The sequence below is a fragment of the Sceloporus undulatus genome, chromosome 3 (assembly GCF_019175285.1).
Source record: "Sceloporus undulatus isolate JIND9_A2432 ecotype Alabama chromosome 3, SceUnd_v1.1, whole genome shotgun sequence".
Lineage (NCBI taxonomy): Eukaryota > Metazoa > Chordata > Lepidosauria > Squamata > Phrynosomatidae > Sceloporus > Sceloporus undulatus.
Genome location: NC_056524.1, coordinates 190,489,741 through 190,503,824, shown reverse-complemented (window position 1 = coordinate 190,503,824; position 14,084 = coordinate 190,489,741). Strand labels below are relative to the sequence as shown.

At 39.9% G+C, this 14,084-nt stretch overlaps 1 protein-coding gene across 2 annotated transcripts in view; it reads right to left on the bottom strand.

The window, feature by feature from the left end:
* The window catches only part of C3H10orf90 (chromosome 3 C10orf90 homolog), a 122,980-nt gene that overhangs the window by 35,369 nt on the left and 73,527 nt on the right, over positions 1–14,084 (bottom strand). For both annotated transcript variants that reach the window (XM_042459020.1, XM_042459021.1), the window contains exon 4: positions 3,308–3,601. In XM_042459020.1, the coding sequence (XP_042314954.1) occupies positions 3,308–3,601 (294 nt within the window). The remainder of the gene's footprint in view (positions 1–3,307; positions 3,602–14,084) is intronic.

Below are 14,084 nucleotides of genomic sequence, written 5' to 3'. Positions count from 1 at the left end.
AAGGCTAACAATACATTTTAAGCCTTAGTGAATTAATGAGAGTAGGAGAGTTCATACTCTATGTCTCAACACTAGACTTTCTCAACTAGGGTTGCCTGGAACCCTAGGGTTCTTCAAGGGATTGCTGTGGATTCCACAAGAGATTATGACTGGAAAAAATGAAGTTTTTAAAGCTGTACATATAATCATTTTTATGAAGTGGTTCTGTGAAACCTGAACATTATTTCAAGATTTAAAAAGGCTGTTCTATACTAAACTACTTTTCAGTAGCCCATATGCTCTGATCCAATTTAGAGCTACTGCACTGATGATGTGATTACATATAGTATTATTCCCCAACTAAATTGAGGTTCCCTCCTACAGCTATGCAGTTCTTCCTTTTAAAATTCTTAACAGTATTGATTTGCATATTTAGCACTATTACTGTTAGATGAGAAACTAACAAACAAAATGCTCAGATATGACTTCAGCTCATTATAAATCTAATTCATCTAGCAAGTTTTAAAAAATCTAATTTCTTTACTTATAATCATGCTTGATTGCAATTTTATGATCAATATTTCTTGCATAATTTATAACCCCAAAGAGGAGTTTGTGTCCAAAAATGCAAATGAAAGCTTGCAAGCTTCTTGTTAGAAATACAGGATTAGTTTAGTGTAGCAAATTAAGTTCAAGGCACTGAGAAGCAAGACTCTCACAAGAGTGACAATAGGCCCATACTTCTTGCCAAATAGCATGATTTGAGGTATTAAATATCTGGGAAGAAAGGCTATTTCAGATGGTTTCAGATGATGAGTTGGAGTAAAGAAAATATACCTTTCCCCTTGTCAGCCTAGAAACATCAATTTTGTTCTTTTTGGAAAAACAACGAAACAGAGAGTAATCTACCCCCCCCTCCACAACTCCATCTGTTCTACCAAAGTTGCAGATTCACTCCCTTGTTCATCTTGGGCACATTTTTGCTGAGCCAAGATTCTGAAACTCTTCCCATCCAAGCAAAAGTTTGCATAACAATTGAAAACTGAGCATTTGTTAAAGATATTTCTCCAGACAAATAGCTACGTAAACATACCGGTGATCACAACCTGTTAAGTGGAAATTTATTGTAATATTGGAGTTTGTTTTTGTTGTTGTTGTGCCTTCCAGTTGTTTCCAACTTATGGTGACCCTAAAGCAAACCTATCACTGGGTTTTCTGAGGGCTGGGTGTGTGTGACTTGCCCAAGATTACCCAGTGAGTTTCCATGCCCAACTGGTGATTCAAACCCTGGTCTCCAGAGTTGTAATCCAACATTCAAGCCACTACACCATGCTGGCTGGGGCAGTACTGGAGTATCTTCATATACAGTATATATTTTTATAATAATAAATAAATAATAATAATAATAATAATAATAATAATTTATTTATTTATTATTTATTTATATTTTCTAATACAGACATATCTGTTTCTATAACTGCAGTGAAGGGGGGAGCTTTGTATGCCCTGACTCTGCTACCTGTATGAGGAGTCTTTGGACTAGGGAAAATATCAATCGGGGCCTGCTATAAGCATGAAGCGGGTCTCTAGAACAGGAGGGCTAGCTCTGCCAACAAATGGACACACTGGTCACACACACACCAAGCTGGTGTGTGATCTATCTCTGTCTGAAACAGGCTGACATGAATATGGATATATGGAGCAGAAATCCCTTTATGAAGACCTGTTCTTTACTACAGCATAAAATCTCAGGGAATTTTGGCCATATTCTCCTGATAACTATTTTTGCATTCCTGAAAATGAAACTGAAAATCAGCACATTTCTGCCCACCTGATATCTTTCACTATTAGTTATCTAGAATGGACAAAAGTTCTTATTACTCCAGGGATACCTTTTTCACCTTTTAATTCACCCCAGCATGGGGTTATGATTTGAATTAGTAAAAGAATAATAATCTGCTTTGGTGAGAAAAAGGTGGCAATCTATGGCTAAGTAAATATGTCAAAAAGACATAAAGTCTTCTATAGTACCACTGATATGGTTGGTCAATTTCACTCCTTTGGCAAGGGTTGATCTTCTGCCTCAAGTTCCTATTGCTTTCAGTGGCAGTGATAGCTACTTACATCATACCATATTTCTTTCTGATTGTCTGCATCCTCTAGACATGGCTGATGGAAAAGAAGATAACAACTGAATAAAAAGATGTGTATATGTGTTTTCAAGTCACCTGTCAATTTATGGCGGCTCCATAATTTCATAGGCTTTTCTTAGGCAAGGAATACTCAGGTGATTTTACCAGTTTCTTCCTCTGAAATATAGCCTACAGTACCTGGTATTTGTTGACAGTATCCATCCAAGTACTAACCAAGGTTGACCCTGCTTAGCTTCCAGGATCAGACAGGATCTGGTGCCATTAGAATACCATGAAGGAAATGGTGCTTTTAGAGATGTTTTATTTTAGAAATATTTTAATTTTGTAATATTAATGTTTTAGACTCTACACCATTTGGCAGGTTTTTGTTTTTATGTCATTTTGCTTTCTACTATATGTAAAGCGCTGTACAAATCCTACAGCACTCTATAAATAAATGTTAATAATAATAATAATAATAATAAGTAGTAGTAGTAGTGTTGGTAATAGAGAGAGGCAGAGGCTTCATGGATCAAGTGCACCTATCTCACCATGAACAAGATGTTTACTAAGCAGTAGAAGTTTAGTGCAAGGAATGTCTGAATTGGATATTAGATTCCAGCACAATGGAAGCACTCACTATCTTGAGCTAGCTTCTTTATCCTCCATTGTACTGCTAGTCTGCAAAATGGTAATACAGCTTATTGATTCCAAGAAGCTGCTGTGAGAATAAAGGAAACCACAAGTGAAAAGGGACTGTACATGATCAAGACAACTCAAGAATATAAACTGAACATCAAGTGGGGCTTCATTTACCAGGAAACCAAAGGAAATCTCCTGATGAGGCACTCTTTTACAGGAACATCCATATGAGTTGGCGGTAGAAGTAGAGTGTACAGTATAGTAAGGGGTTCAGTGGGTGGGACTCCCTGAAAAGTAACAAAGAGTAAAACATATGTGGGATCCATGTAGTCCTTGGGATAAATGATAAATTGGCCCCACATGTGCTTTATCCTTCCTTCCTTCCTTCCTTCCTTCCTTCCTTCCTTCCTTCCTTTCTTCCAAATTCTTATGAAGCTGGAAAGCACAGGACCAGAATATGCTAAAATGGGCAAAGGAAGCAGTACTGGTGAATTAATATGTTATTGTTTTAATATACAAACACTACATTCCTAAAAGTCAAAGGAATGACTTACCTTTAGGGAATGGATCTGTCCTGAGGTTAGCATTTTCATCCTGTGTTGTATTTGATGGAGCCTTGATATGACACCCACATTCAGAAATATATTTTTTTGCTCTTGCAAAGCTTTGGGCCTGACTCTCTTTGGACTCTAAAGTGCCTTTGGGTAGATGTTTGTCTTTCGAAGAAATTCTACCTTCCAGCATGCATTCTTCCTTGGATGATTGCTTCAGAAAAGAGGCAGATGTGGTTTCATGGTATGTGTCTCTTGCACACTGTTTTCTGTTACTTCCTGAGAATAGTTGTTCGCCTATTAAAAATTAAGGGGAGAAAAATCAAAGGAGGGAAACAGGTGTAGCAATGCTTAAAATATCACTTCACTCAAAGCTCTTTCTGCACAGTTCCTCTGAATGTTATTTGCATGTATCATTTATTTTTGTTATTAATGGGTTTAAATTCATTAATAAAGAAACACACCTTTGAAGCAGTGATGCCATGTCATTCCCACCAGAAAACTGTGGGAGATCATTAGCCTCTTTGCTTCCTTGTTCCCTAAACTGCTTTTAATCATGTCATGCCCCTTCCTAACAAGACTACCTGCAATTACAAATTAATAGCTTCCTAACCACCACATACATCGTTTTAATTTCCACAGCACAAGATTGTACACTATGCAAGTTTAACAAACCAATTGGGGAAAATAATTGTAACAAACACAGGACATGCTTCATAAAAGGCACATTATTATACAAAGCCAATTTTATTTTGCTTTTTTTTTTCAGTGCCTTTGTGTAGGTTTGATTCATGCATTCAGTTTCAGCTTGGATTTTTCTGCTTTCTTTCTGGCAGAGGTCTACACAGGAAAAACTCTGGCAGTACCACTGACATTAAATTTAGGTGAACAATTTAACCTGGTTCAGGAGAACAATTAAACTAAATAAGGAAAGGTTATTAACCAACACTGCTAAACACACAATTATGGGGATGACTCCTGCACAAGAGAAATGGCCAGAAAGCCCAGAACCACCCAAAATCCATTCCTTACAAGGTATGTTATCCAAGGAAAATTCATTTGTGAGGGACAATACTGTATACCAAAGGTCCCAGACAAAAGAAGGTTTCTTTTATTTCTCATTCTTCATGTGAATTTCCATGCAACTTTGGAATATAAGGAGCAGATACTGCCATCAGTTGCAACCCCAACAGAACTTGCTTTCAAACAAACCCATTTTATTGGGCAGTGCAATCAACAGGAGGAACTTCCCCAGAGGCATTGTAGAGCTCCTTCAGACAGTTTCTATTCCAAAAGCATTAATGCTATGGTCAGTAAGAACTGCATGGCTTGTGGTGCCCCACCACAACAACTAAATCCATGATTTCTACTAGCAGTATTTCTCTTCTAGGTATTACCAATGTACATAGTGGTCATTAAACTCCACATGTCCTTCTCCTAAGCTTAGCTTGTTAGTAACTGTGTGCATCTGGCTTGCTCCCAATGTCCTTCCCCAAAGACTGGTTAGTAAATCTGTATATATATGTGTATGTGTAAGAAATTAGTTGAAGATGGGGTTTGGGATGCACTGGGCAACATGGTATAGGTAGCAGTAAATAGCAAGCTTGAAAGCTTCATTTATGGAAATAAAAGTGCTTGGGATGGGAATGAAAATGCATGTTCTCCAGACTCACAAGCTACCTGTCAAAGTGCCTTGATGAATTGAAAGTTTTCCTGACATGTTTGCATAATTAAGGAGGGTTGTGAAATGCAAAGCAAGCAATGAGCTTCAACTGGGGTATTTATCTCAGCTCTAGTTTGATTCATACAATAGCAAAAGCCCCGAATGTGACCTTGGGCAGGCTTCAAAGCAGAACCATTGACCCATTACTTATGTTTCTACATTATGGACATAGAAAACAAATCATGACATCTCCTGAGTGCTGGATACTGGATGTCATAGACTACATGACGATTGTCCAAAACCTAAATTAATTCAAAATAGCCACTGTTAGTAAAAGTTCCAAGAGGATCTGCAAGAAAATAATGCAGAGAAGAATGCTTCTGTTCTGGATTTCAGCCAGCCATCTAGGCCTTTTTTTCATGAAAGTTGATTTCATTCTTCCACTTCCTCCACTCTGAACCCACTGAACACAATCCCCGAAGCCCCTTAGAAGCACCTCTCACTTTCTTCATGGGAAAAAGTATTACAAATCTCAGGTTTTCCTCAAACGATTGGATATCTCTCTGTGCTAAAGCATTTAATTTTGCTTCTGGAAGGTACTGATTTGGCCATATAAGGACTTGAACTTGGACAGTACTGTTATTATATATGATACCTGGTTGGGTGTACTGTTCATCTAATCTAGGATAGTCTTTTTACATTCCTGTGTTAACATCCCTGAAGCAATGTATCCCTATAATTCACACTGTTATATCTCCATACAAATAGATGAAAACAGCTTTACTTTTTGCCTCTTTTCCTCACTCTACTGCAGCTTCTAAAACTTATCTAATTTACTGTCTCCTTCAAGAATATTATCCCAGTGGGAGTAGCAAGGAGTCACTAGCTGGTTCAACAATCTTCTTAGTAATGGAATTAGCGTATGTTGCCCTTTAATTACAGCAGCTAAGTTAAGTTAAAATAAAACTTTTTTTAAATAGGGGAAACCCATGAAGAAGCTCATTCTGTCTGGGAATAAGAGTTCTCTCCAGCTGTGATTTCTATTAAATTGTGATCGTTTCACAGCAAACTCCTTTTGCAAGCAGAGTTGGTTCAAGTTCTCTGGAGCCACACAGCTGGAGTCCTCATTCCATGTAATCATTCACTTTCCTGTCTCCTATGTAAGATAAATTCTAAAATTAAGACTGCACAATCCACATCTCTTTCATGGACCAGTAAAAGATAACAGGCCTTGGGCACAGAAGCATAGCCCAGTGGGCTTCCCTGGGAAAAGACAGAGAGCAGAAATGTATGTGTGTGAGACAGAAAAAATGGTGAAGAACTGCAAAACCATAGGGAGACAGCGCGGTAACCTTTTCAGCAAAAGAATGTTAAAAGGCAATGGCACACACACACACACACACAAAGAAAAATGGTATTCTTAGAAATCTGTAAGTGTTTCCAAACAGGAGACTGTGGTAATATGACACAGTCTGACACCTTGCATTTGCCTGCAGCAATGGCAAAATCAAACATTATGATTTATAACAGCACAGATACAGGAAACAAGTGCAATCCAATCTGAGCATTTGTCAATTTACCAAGAACTAAGAGTAGGAAATACTTATTGGAGAAGTTGATGTTAGCCCCATTGAAAGCTAAGATGAGTTGGTTCTAGATGAAACTAATTCAGGTGACCATATCAGTCAGGTCTTGAATTGACCTATGTATACTGATACCCATGAGGTAGGCTGCTTGCAGTCAACTTTTAAGAATGAGCTTTCAGAGCAAGCATTTGATATGTTTATGTATATGTGTGTCCACTTAAAAGCACATTGCATGAGATAATGCACAATCTCATATACATTTGATGACTGATACATATATTATTTACCTTCTTTATATTAAAACAACCAGTATTTTTAAAAAAGATCAGCAAGCACCTATGAATTCTTATAGCTTATGAATATTGAGGGTAGTTGGCCCAAAGAATACCAAGGGAGTCAGGTAAAGACAGAGGGGAAAAAAAGGGAAATGAGGTTAGGAAAAGAATACTTCACCTGCTCAAGCCCCTATATCTAGAGCAAGTATCCTGAAAACAGAGATTAGGATCAATGGCATTTGGGAGACTTTTCCCCATCCCAGTCTCCATAAACGTTTCCCCCTATACATATTGCAATGAAGCACACAAATTTTAGCACTATATTGGTCAGCAGGGAAGACTGCAAGAACACTGGAAAAACATCTTTGCACATATCACATGCCATGAACACACCACAAACAGTGTGCATATTCAATGGGGGTGGTCTGTCTGCTTTGGGTTTTACTCCAGACTTTCCAAGGCAATGAATCAATTTTTGTGGAGAGTTCTGCACCATAGACAGTGCCTTTAAAAGTTCATACCTAAAGTTCAAAACTTAAAACCTGGGTGGGATTCACTACTCCACAGACATGGAAAGAACCAACTGCCCCTGATTACACGGATCCTGTTCCAGGCTGGCTGGAGGACTGAAGTGGGTCCCTAACATTAGGGGGCAGAGAAATACAGTGGGTCCTTGTTATCCACTGGGGTTTGGTTCAAGGATCCCCTGTGGATAACAAAATCCATGGATGCTCAAGTCCCATTAAATACAATGGATAGTAAAATGGTGCCCCTTATATAAAATTGATAATCAAGGCTTGCTATTCGGAATTTATACCTTTTAAAAAATATTTTCAAGTGTGGATGGTTGAATCCTTGGATGAAAAATCCATGGATAAGGAGGGCCGACTGTACTAGAACATTTGTCTTCTGGAACCTTACTTGATTTCTGTAATTCAAAACTCAGACTGTTTTGTACCAGTGTGGAAATGAAATGAGGCCACCCCCAACTAAGCAGGTAATACAGTCAGCCCTCCACATTTGCTGGGGTTAGGGGCCCTACAAAAGGAAAAAAATGTGAATAACTCTAGGGGGGCCCCAAACCATATTTAACATGTACAAAAAGTACAATTTGCAGCTGCAACCCACCACGGATGCCTTTGAAGCAGCGGGTTTCCCTCACAAGGCACAAGTGGGTGGATGGTGGAACTTGCCACCATATTCATTGCTGCCCTACAGCATTGTTTAATAGGAACTTACAATCCTTCTTCATAGTTTCTCAGTCTCACAAGGCTTCCAATCCATATTAAAAATGGCATAGGGCAGCAGGAAATAATCCATGAATAATCAGATTTCCAAAAGTCAGTTGTCAATATGTGGAGGACCAATTGTATAGCTGAAAAAGCAAGAGGGGCAGGGCACTGAGAACCTCTGATGTTCTAGGACCTGAAATGCTGGGCCGACAGAATGAGGAGGCAGGAGTTCCATGGCAAAACACACTGGTGTTATTTTTGTTTCATTTAATTAGGAAGACTTATGGGGCTTATGTGTTTGGGGACACATACAGCTTGCAGATCACACCTTTCCCATGCCAGGGGCCCATTAAAACTACACAGTTATAGGATTATTATTCCACTTTAACTTCCATGGTTCCATCTTATGGAATCCTGGGCTTTGTAGTTTGTTCAGGCACTGGGGTGCTCTGGCTGAGCACTCTAAATGCCTTTCTCTAAACTGGCAATCCCAGGTTTCCATAGGACAGAACCATGGCAGTTAAAGTGGAATAATAGTGCAATAATTGTGTAGTGTGAATGGGGTTCCAGTCTAAAGGAATAGAAACTGTGCAAACTATAGATGTCTGTGGCTGAGACTGTCACAAGGGAGAGAAATAGATGGTTGGAAGATAGGGGAAACTGGCTTGTACATCCTGCTGAGAGTCTCACAGTATGTCATTCTAGTGTGAGGAGGACATTACACATCAAACCCAGCCTCCTTGGATTATAGGGATATTGAAAGAGGAAGAAAAGGAGAAAATAATTCAATGTGAAGTTGAAAGCTTTCATGGCCAGCATCCATAGTTTTCTGAGTGTTTTTCAGGTTATATGGTCACATTTTAGAAGAATTTATTCCTGACATTTCGCCTGCATCTGTGGCATCTGCATCTTCAGAGGTTGGTGGCATGGAAGTGTGTGGAATATATATACCTGTGGGACTCTTAGTTTAAACTGGGCTCTACTGGCCAATGGTCACGCTAGCTCAGACATTAGAAGAGCCACCAGGCGCAGAAAAAAACATGAGAGTGAGGACAAACAACCTTCCAAAGGGAAGGTATTTTGGATAGAATAGGGAAACTGATGGGGAAACACAACCTCCAAATGATCTACAGACCGACCAGAAAAATCTAGCAAATGCTGCACTCAGCAAAGGACAGGAGAGACCTTCGCATGGCTGCAGGGGTTTACTGCATACCATGGAGCTGTGGACAAGTCTACATAGGGACCACCAAATGCAGCGTTCAAATACGAATCAAGCTACACAAGAGACACTGCAGACTGGGCCAGCCAGAAAAGTCAGCAGTTGCAGAACATGTTATAAACCAACTGGTGCACAGAATGCTATTTGGAAAACTGAACTTCTGGACCATGCCAACAACTACCAGATCAGAATGCACAGGGCGGCCACTGAAAGCCACAAACACTAAGCCAACTTCAACAGGGAAGAAGAAACGCTGAAAGCAAACAGAGAACCTCTACAGACTGGTGCTATAAGCCGATGTGGGAGCGGCATGGCATATGCACACCAGCCGCCCCTATACTTCTGTCATGCTGCATGCCCAACTGCACAGTGGGGGTGTCATAGTGCATGATTTAAATGCACTGTGCCAAAGAAGCGCCAAAAAGCCAACACTCCTGCAGATAGGGTGCCCTTTTCACAGCGTGAAAAGAAGCCACTTTTAGTGGCTTCTTTTTGAGCCACAGAAAGGCCAAATTGGGTGTACAGTTGCCATGGCCCTGATCTGACGAGGAAAGGGGCAGCATGGAGCCAGCCCTTAGGGGCTGTCTGTTGAGCCCCCAAATTTGGCTATCAGTACCAAAAAGCACCAAAATCAAGAGTCAGCACAAGGAAATGAGCACCACCCAAGCTCAAGGGGTTTCCCCACAGAAAATGGATTACCAATTAAATAGACATAAATCCCGCTTGCATCTCCCCCTCAGAACACACTTCCAGGCTGTGCCATTCAACAGCGTATAACACACTAACTATCTCCACCATTAACATGTAAACCACTTCATCCCAAATAAGGGTCCCACAGGTATATTTACTGCACACACTTCCATGCCACCAACCTCTGAAGATGGCTGCCACAGATGCAGGTGAAACGTCAGAAATAAATTCTTCCAGAACATGGCCTCACAGCCTGAAAAACATGCAGAAAACTATGAGAAAGGAACCTTTTGCCTTTCCCCAACTGTGTAATATGCTAAACGCTTTGGTTCCATCTGAACATGCTGTACAGTATACCATGGGGAAATGATGACAGGGAATGGGGTAAAGAAAAAAGCTCACTCCTCCTTTTAAGCTACTCCTGAAACTCCTTTCTCATTTTCCTTAAACAGCACTATAAACTGCAAGTCTTGCTGGGGGCTCTGAACAAAAGTGCTTCTTCTAGGGAATAAGGCTACAACATAGCAGGTCCCACAAGTATAAAATGGGTGATCATTACAGGGGATTGTTGGGGATTTTCTAATGGTGTCCATTGCATGCTGGTCAAAGTAATATCTTTTGACATGGTACATGGGGCTGCACCAGTGCCAAACATCCAGACACAGCAGCCTGGTAACCCCAGAAGTAGAGCCACAGATAAGTCAAGTTGTCCAATTAAACAGACACTCTTTTAGTATGCTGGTTTTTAAAAAGAAACCTATCTATTATTGATTTAAATACTGCACCCCGAATATGAAAGTTTTAAAATATCATCTGGCTGTTCATACAAAGGCCAGAGTCTACTTCAATTAAATTCTATGCTGGAACACAGTGAAGAAATGTCTACATGTCTAAATATCATGGAATTGTAGGCAGGCAGGCAGGCAGCAGAAGGTTTGCTTGTATCTTGCCCACTCTGGCAAGTTGTTAAATGCAGGAATGCAATCTAACAGATCTCTAGGGAGCCGACCTTCCCAGGGGAGAAAGTTTAGAACATGCATTCATAGATAGTTGTAAAACAAGGCAGCATTCCTATCCTGTGGTTGTTTAGTCGCTGACTGCTAATGGCATAGTGGTAGTTTACTTTGAAAATCAATTAAAATAGGGATATATTAGAGGTGGCTCTCCACTAGTGTTAAGCATCAGTTAGAAATAAAGCTTTAAATTGAACCCAGCACCACAGCCATTTTTGGACAAATATATGAAAGCACTGAGTAAATTTTGGAACTGAATTTTGTACATATTTCTTTATAACATTACCAATTTAATATTTTTTTTTTGAAACTGAATATGGACCAATATCTGGCTCATATTTTTCCTATAAACAGTCACAAAGAGCCAAAATAATATACAAAGAGCTGTCAATTATTTATTATAAAGGATGTAGATACAAACAATATAAAGGAAGCAAAAAGAAAGTGCTTGAAAAGCTGAGATCATGCATCCCATTTTCATATTCTGGGAACATTTTCAGGGTATTGTTTGGGGAATCAGGCATGTATCTCTCATTAAGAATATCGAGAGTGGTATTTCTAGCTCTCCAAACAACAAACTGGAAATATATGCAACCCACGGAGAACAGCTAGAATTGCAATTGGATGGAGACTGAGTTTTGCTATTATCCTAGTTGAAAAAAGACTTTAAGGCTAATGAAAAAAGACAAGGCAGACTAATGGAGAAGGAAGCATATGAGAACAAAACAGTTCAGAAAGAAAGTAGGATGCTTCCATTAGCAAAATGTCAACAATATCTATTTGGGATGCCAAAAATTCTCACCCCATCCCATTTAATGCTTCAAAGTTTGGAGTATGCAAAATAAATCCATGCTATATGTTTTTCCTCTTTTGTCCAAGATAAACTAACCATACCTCGAACCATCTTTGTTGCCTTTCCCAAGATGGCTTTTTGATCATGCTGTAGAAAAGTAATCTCTTTTACAAAGCAAACACTGGCAGGCAGCTGGTCTTTACGTTGTGCAGGTTTCTGTTGAATTTTGTGAAGGAAAATGCTTGTTAAGAAAAAGACAGTATGACTCATTTATGGGTCTTCATTCTTCCTTAAAAGAAAGCAATATGGAGTGAAATGAAGATGCCCATAAGTCCTTTCTCATTATAGGAACCGTTTTCTTACACAATAAACCCATACTCAGGAGGATATCATTATTCCTTCAAGTCAGCAATGCGGCTTTCCAAGACACCACATTGGAGTTTATCAGACAAGGGAAATGGGAAATATAATCCAATGACACTCTGAACGCAATCATGGGGTTTAATGTTATTGTGTGATAACCCACTACATGCAAATTTGGGCAATGGGAAGTCAGTCCGAGCGCAATCATGGGGTTTCACGTTATTGCGTGATAGACTACCACATGCAAATTCGGGCAATGGCAAGCTATTTTCGGGCAGTGGGAAGCCAGTTTGAATGCAATTCGCATTCATGTAAATTCGCTGAACTAGCGAATTCATGTGAATGCGTTCTGGCCCCACTTTCTTTTCATTTGAAATTAAGAGAAATTCCTCACATGTGATAAAGTCCATTATGTCTCTGCCTCCTCACTAACCAACCATCCTTCTGTGTCCCCTGAGCATGTCCAGTCATTATGGGATGTTTAGCCCTCTCTCCCCCCCTTAGGGGATGCCTTCCTCAAGGCATTTTATCCTTCTGCAAAATCTAAACAGTTTCCCTAAACAGGATGACACCATTTTTTCTGTATAGACAACCATACCTAGAGAAAGAATTCACTATTGGTGTACTGCAGGGGTAGGAAACCTGTAATTGGTGGTGTAGCTGTGTGGTGGGGTGGTGAATGAAAATATTGCTTCCCCAAGTAAGAATAATGCCCCCTCCCAAAATTTCCTGCATTTCCAGCATTGCAGTAACTTCAAACTTCAGTTCAGCATTTAGAAAAATAGTTTAAACCAACTGTTTCTTTACCTCAGAGAAAAGAGACAAAGGGGCTATGCAGACCAGCAGTTTGGGCTGGCTTGGGGTGGAGTCAGGGCATAGTGTTTACACAATGCACATCCCGGCTCCTTTCCCAGGGTAGCGTGACGCCATGTGCCACACCACACGGTGCATGGTATCATGGCGCTCCTCCGGCGCTGTGTACAGACGATATAGCACTGAAGGAACACCGCCAATCCGCAGCAACACGGCAATAGTGTTCCTTCCAGGGCACAAAAAGGAGCCACTTTTGTAGCTCCTTTTTAAACCCTGGAAAGCCAGATTGGGGCCACGGCGTTTGGTTGCAGCAGCCCCAATTGGGCTGTAAAAGGGTTGTACAGCCCCTCTGTGACCAAGTAAATGCAACAAATGGAAAATCCTAGGTGTGAATGATTTTCAGTGTCTCATTCTCTGTAATGTTAGAAATTTGGGAAAATCTACCTGGAAAAGAATTTATGTTGGGGGGGGGGGGCAGCAATGTTCTCATTTTGCACTCCCTGTTCTATACCCCACCTCTAACTCTCTGGAAGTTGGTCTACTATTTTTCCTGATATTGATCCACCAGATGGATAAGTAATTGCTTAATTAAACAGATTATGAGTACTGAGTTGGATCCAGACATAGAACAGATTACAGTAGAGTAGGATATCAATTAGAATCAACTGGTTACATCCATGTTCCATTGATTTTTGTGGGTCTGTAGTCTATATAGGACTAAGTCTGGAGCGAGATAATTTTTTTTTTACAATATTAGTCATTATATTTGTATTTATGTTTAATGATCCGTAGTCTCTCCCCCACACAACATATTTTGCTTGGCCAGGCTTCTTCTCTGCTTCCTCAAAGGGTAGGAATACTGTAGGTCTAATGGTTTGAAGTTGCAGGAGAGTAGATTTCAGTTGAACATTAAAAGGAACGTATTGATAGTAAGAGCGGTTCAGAAATGGAATCAATTGCCTAGAGAGGTGGTGGGGTCTCCTTCTCTAGATGTCTTCAAAAAGAGGCTAGACAGCTTGCCTGCTGTGGATGCTTTATCTGAAAATACTACAGTGAGAGGGGGTTGTATTCAATGGTCCATTAAGTCCTTTCCAATTCTATGAGTCTATTATTCCTGTACTAATCAAAAT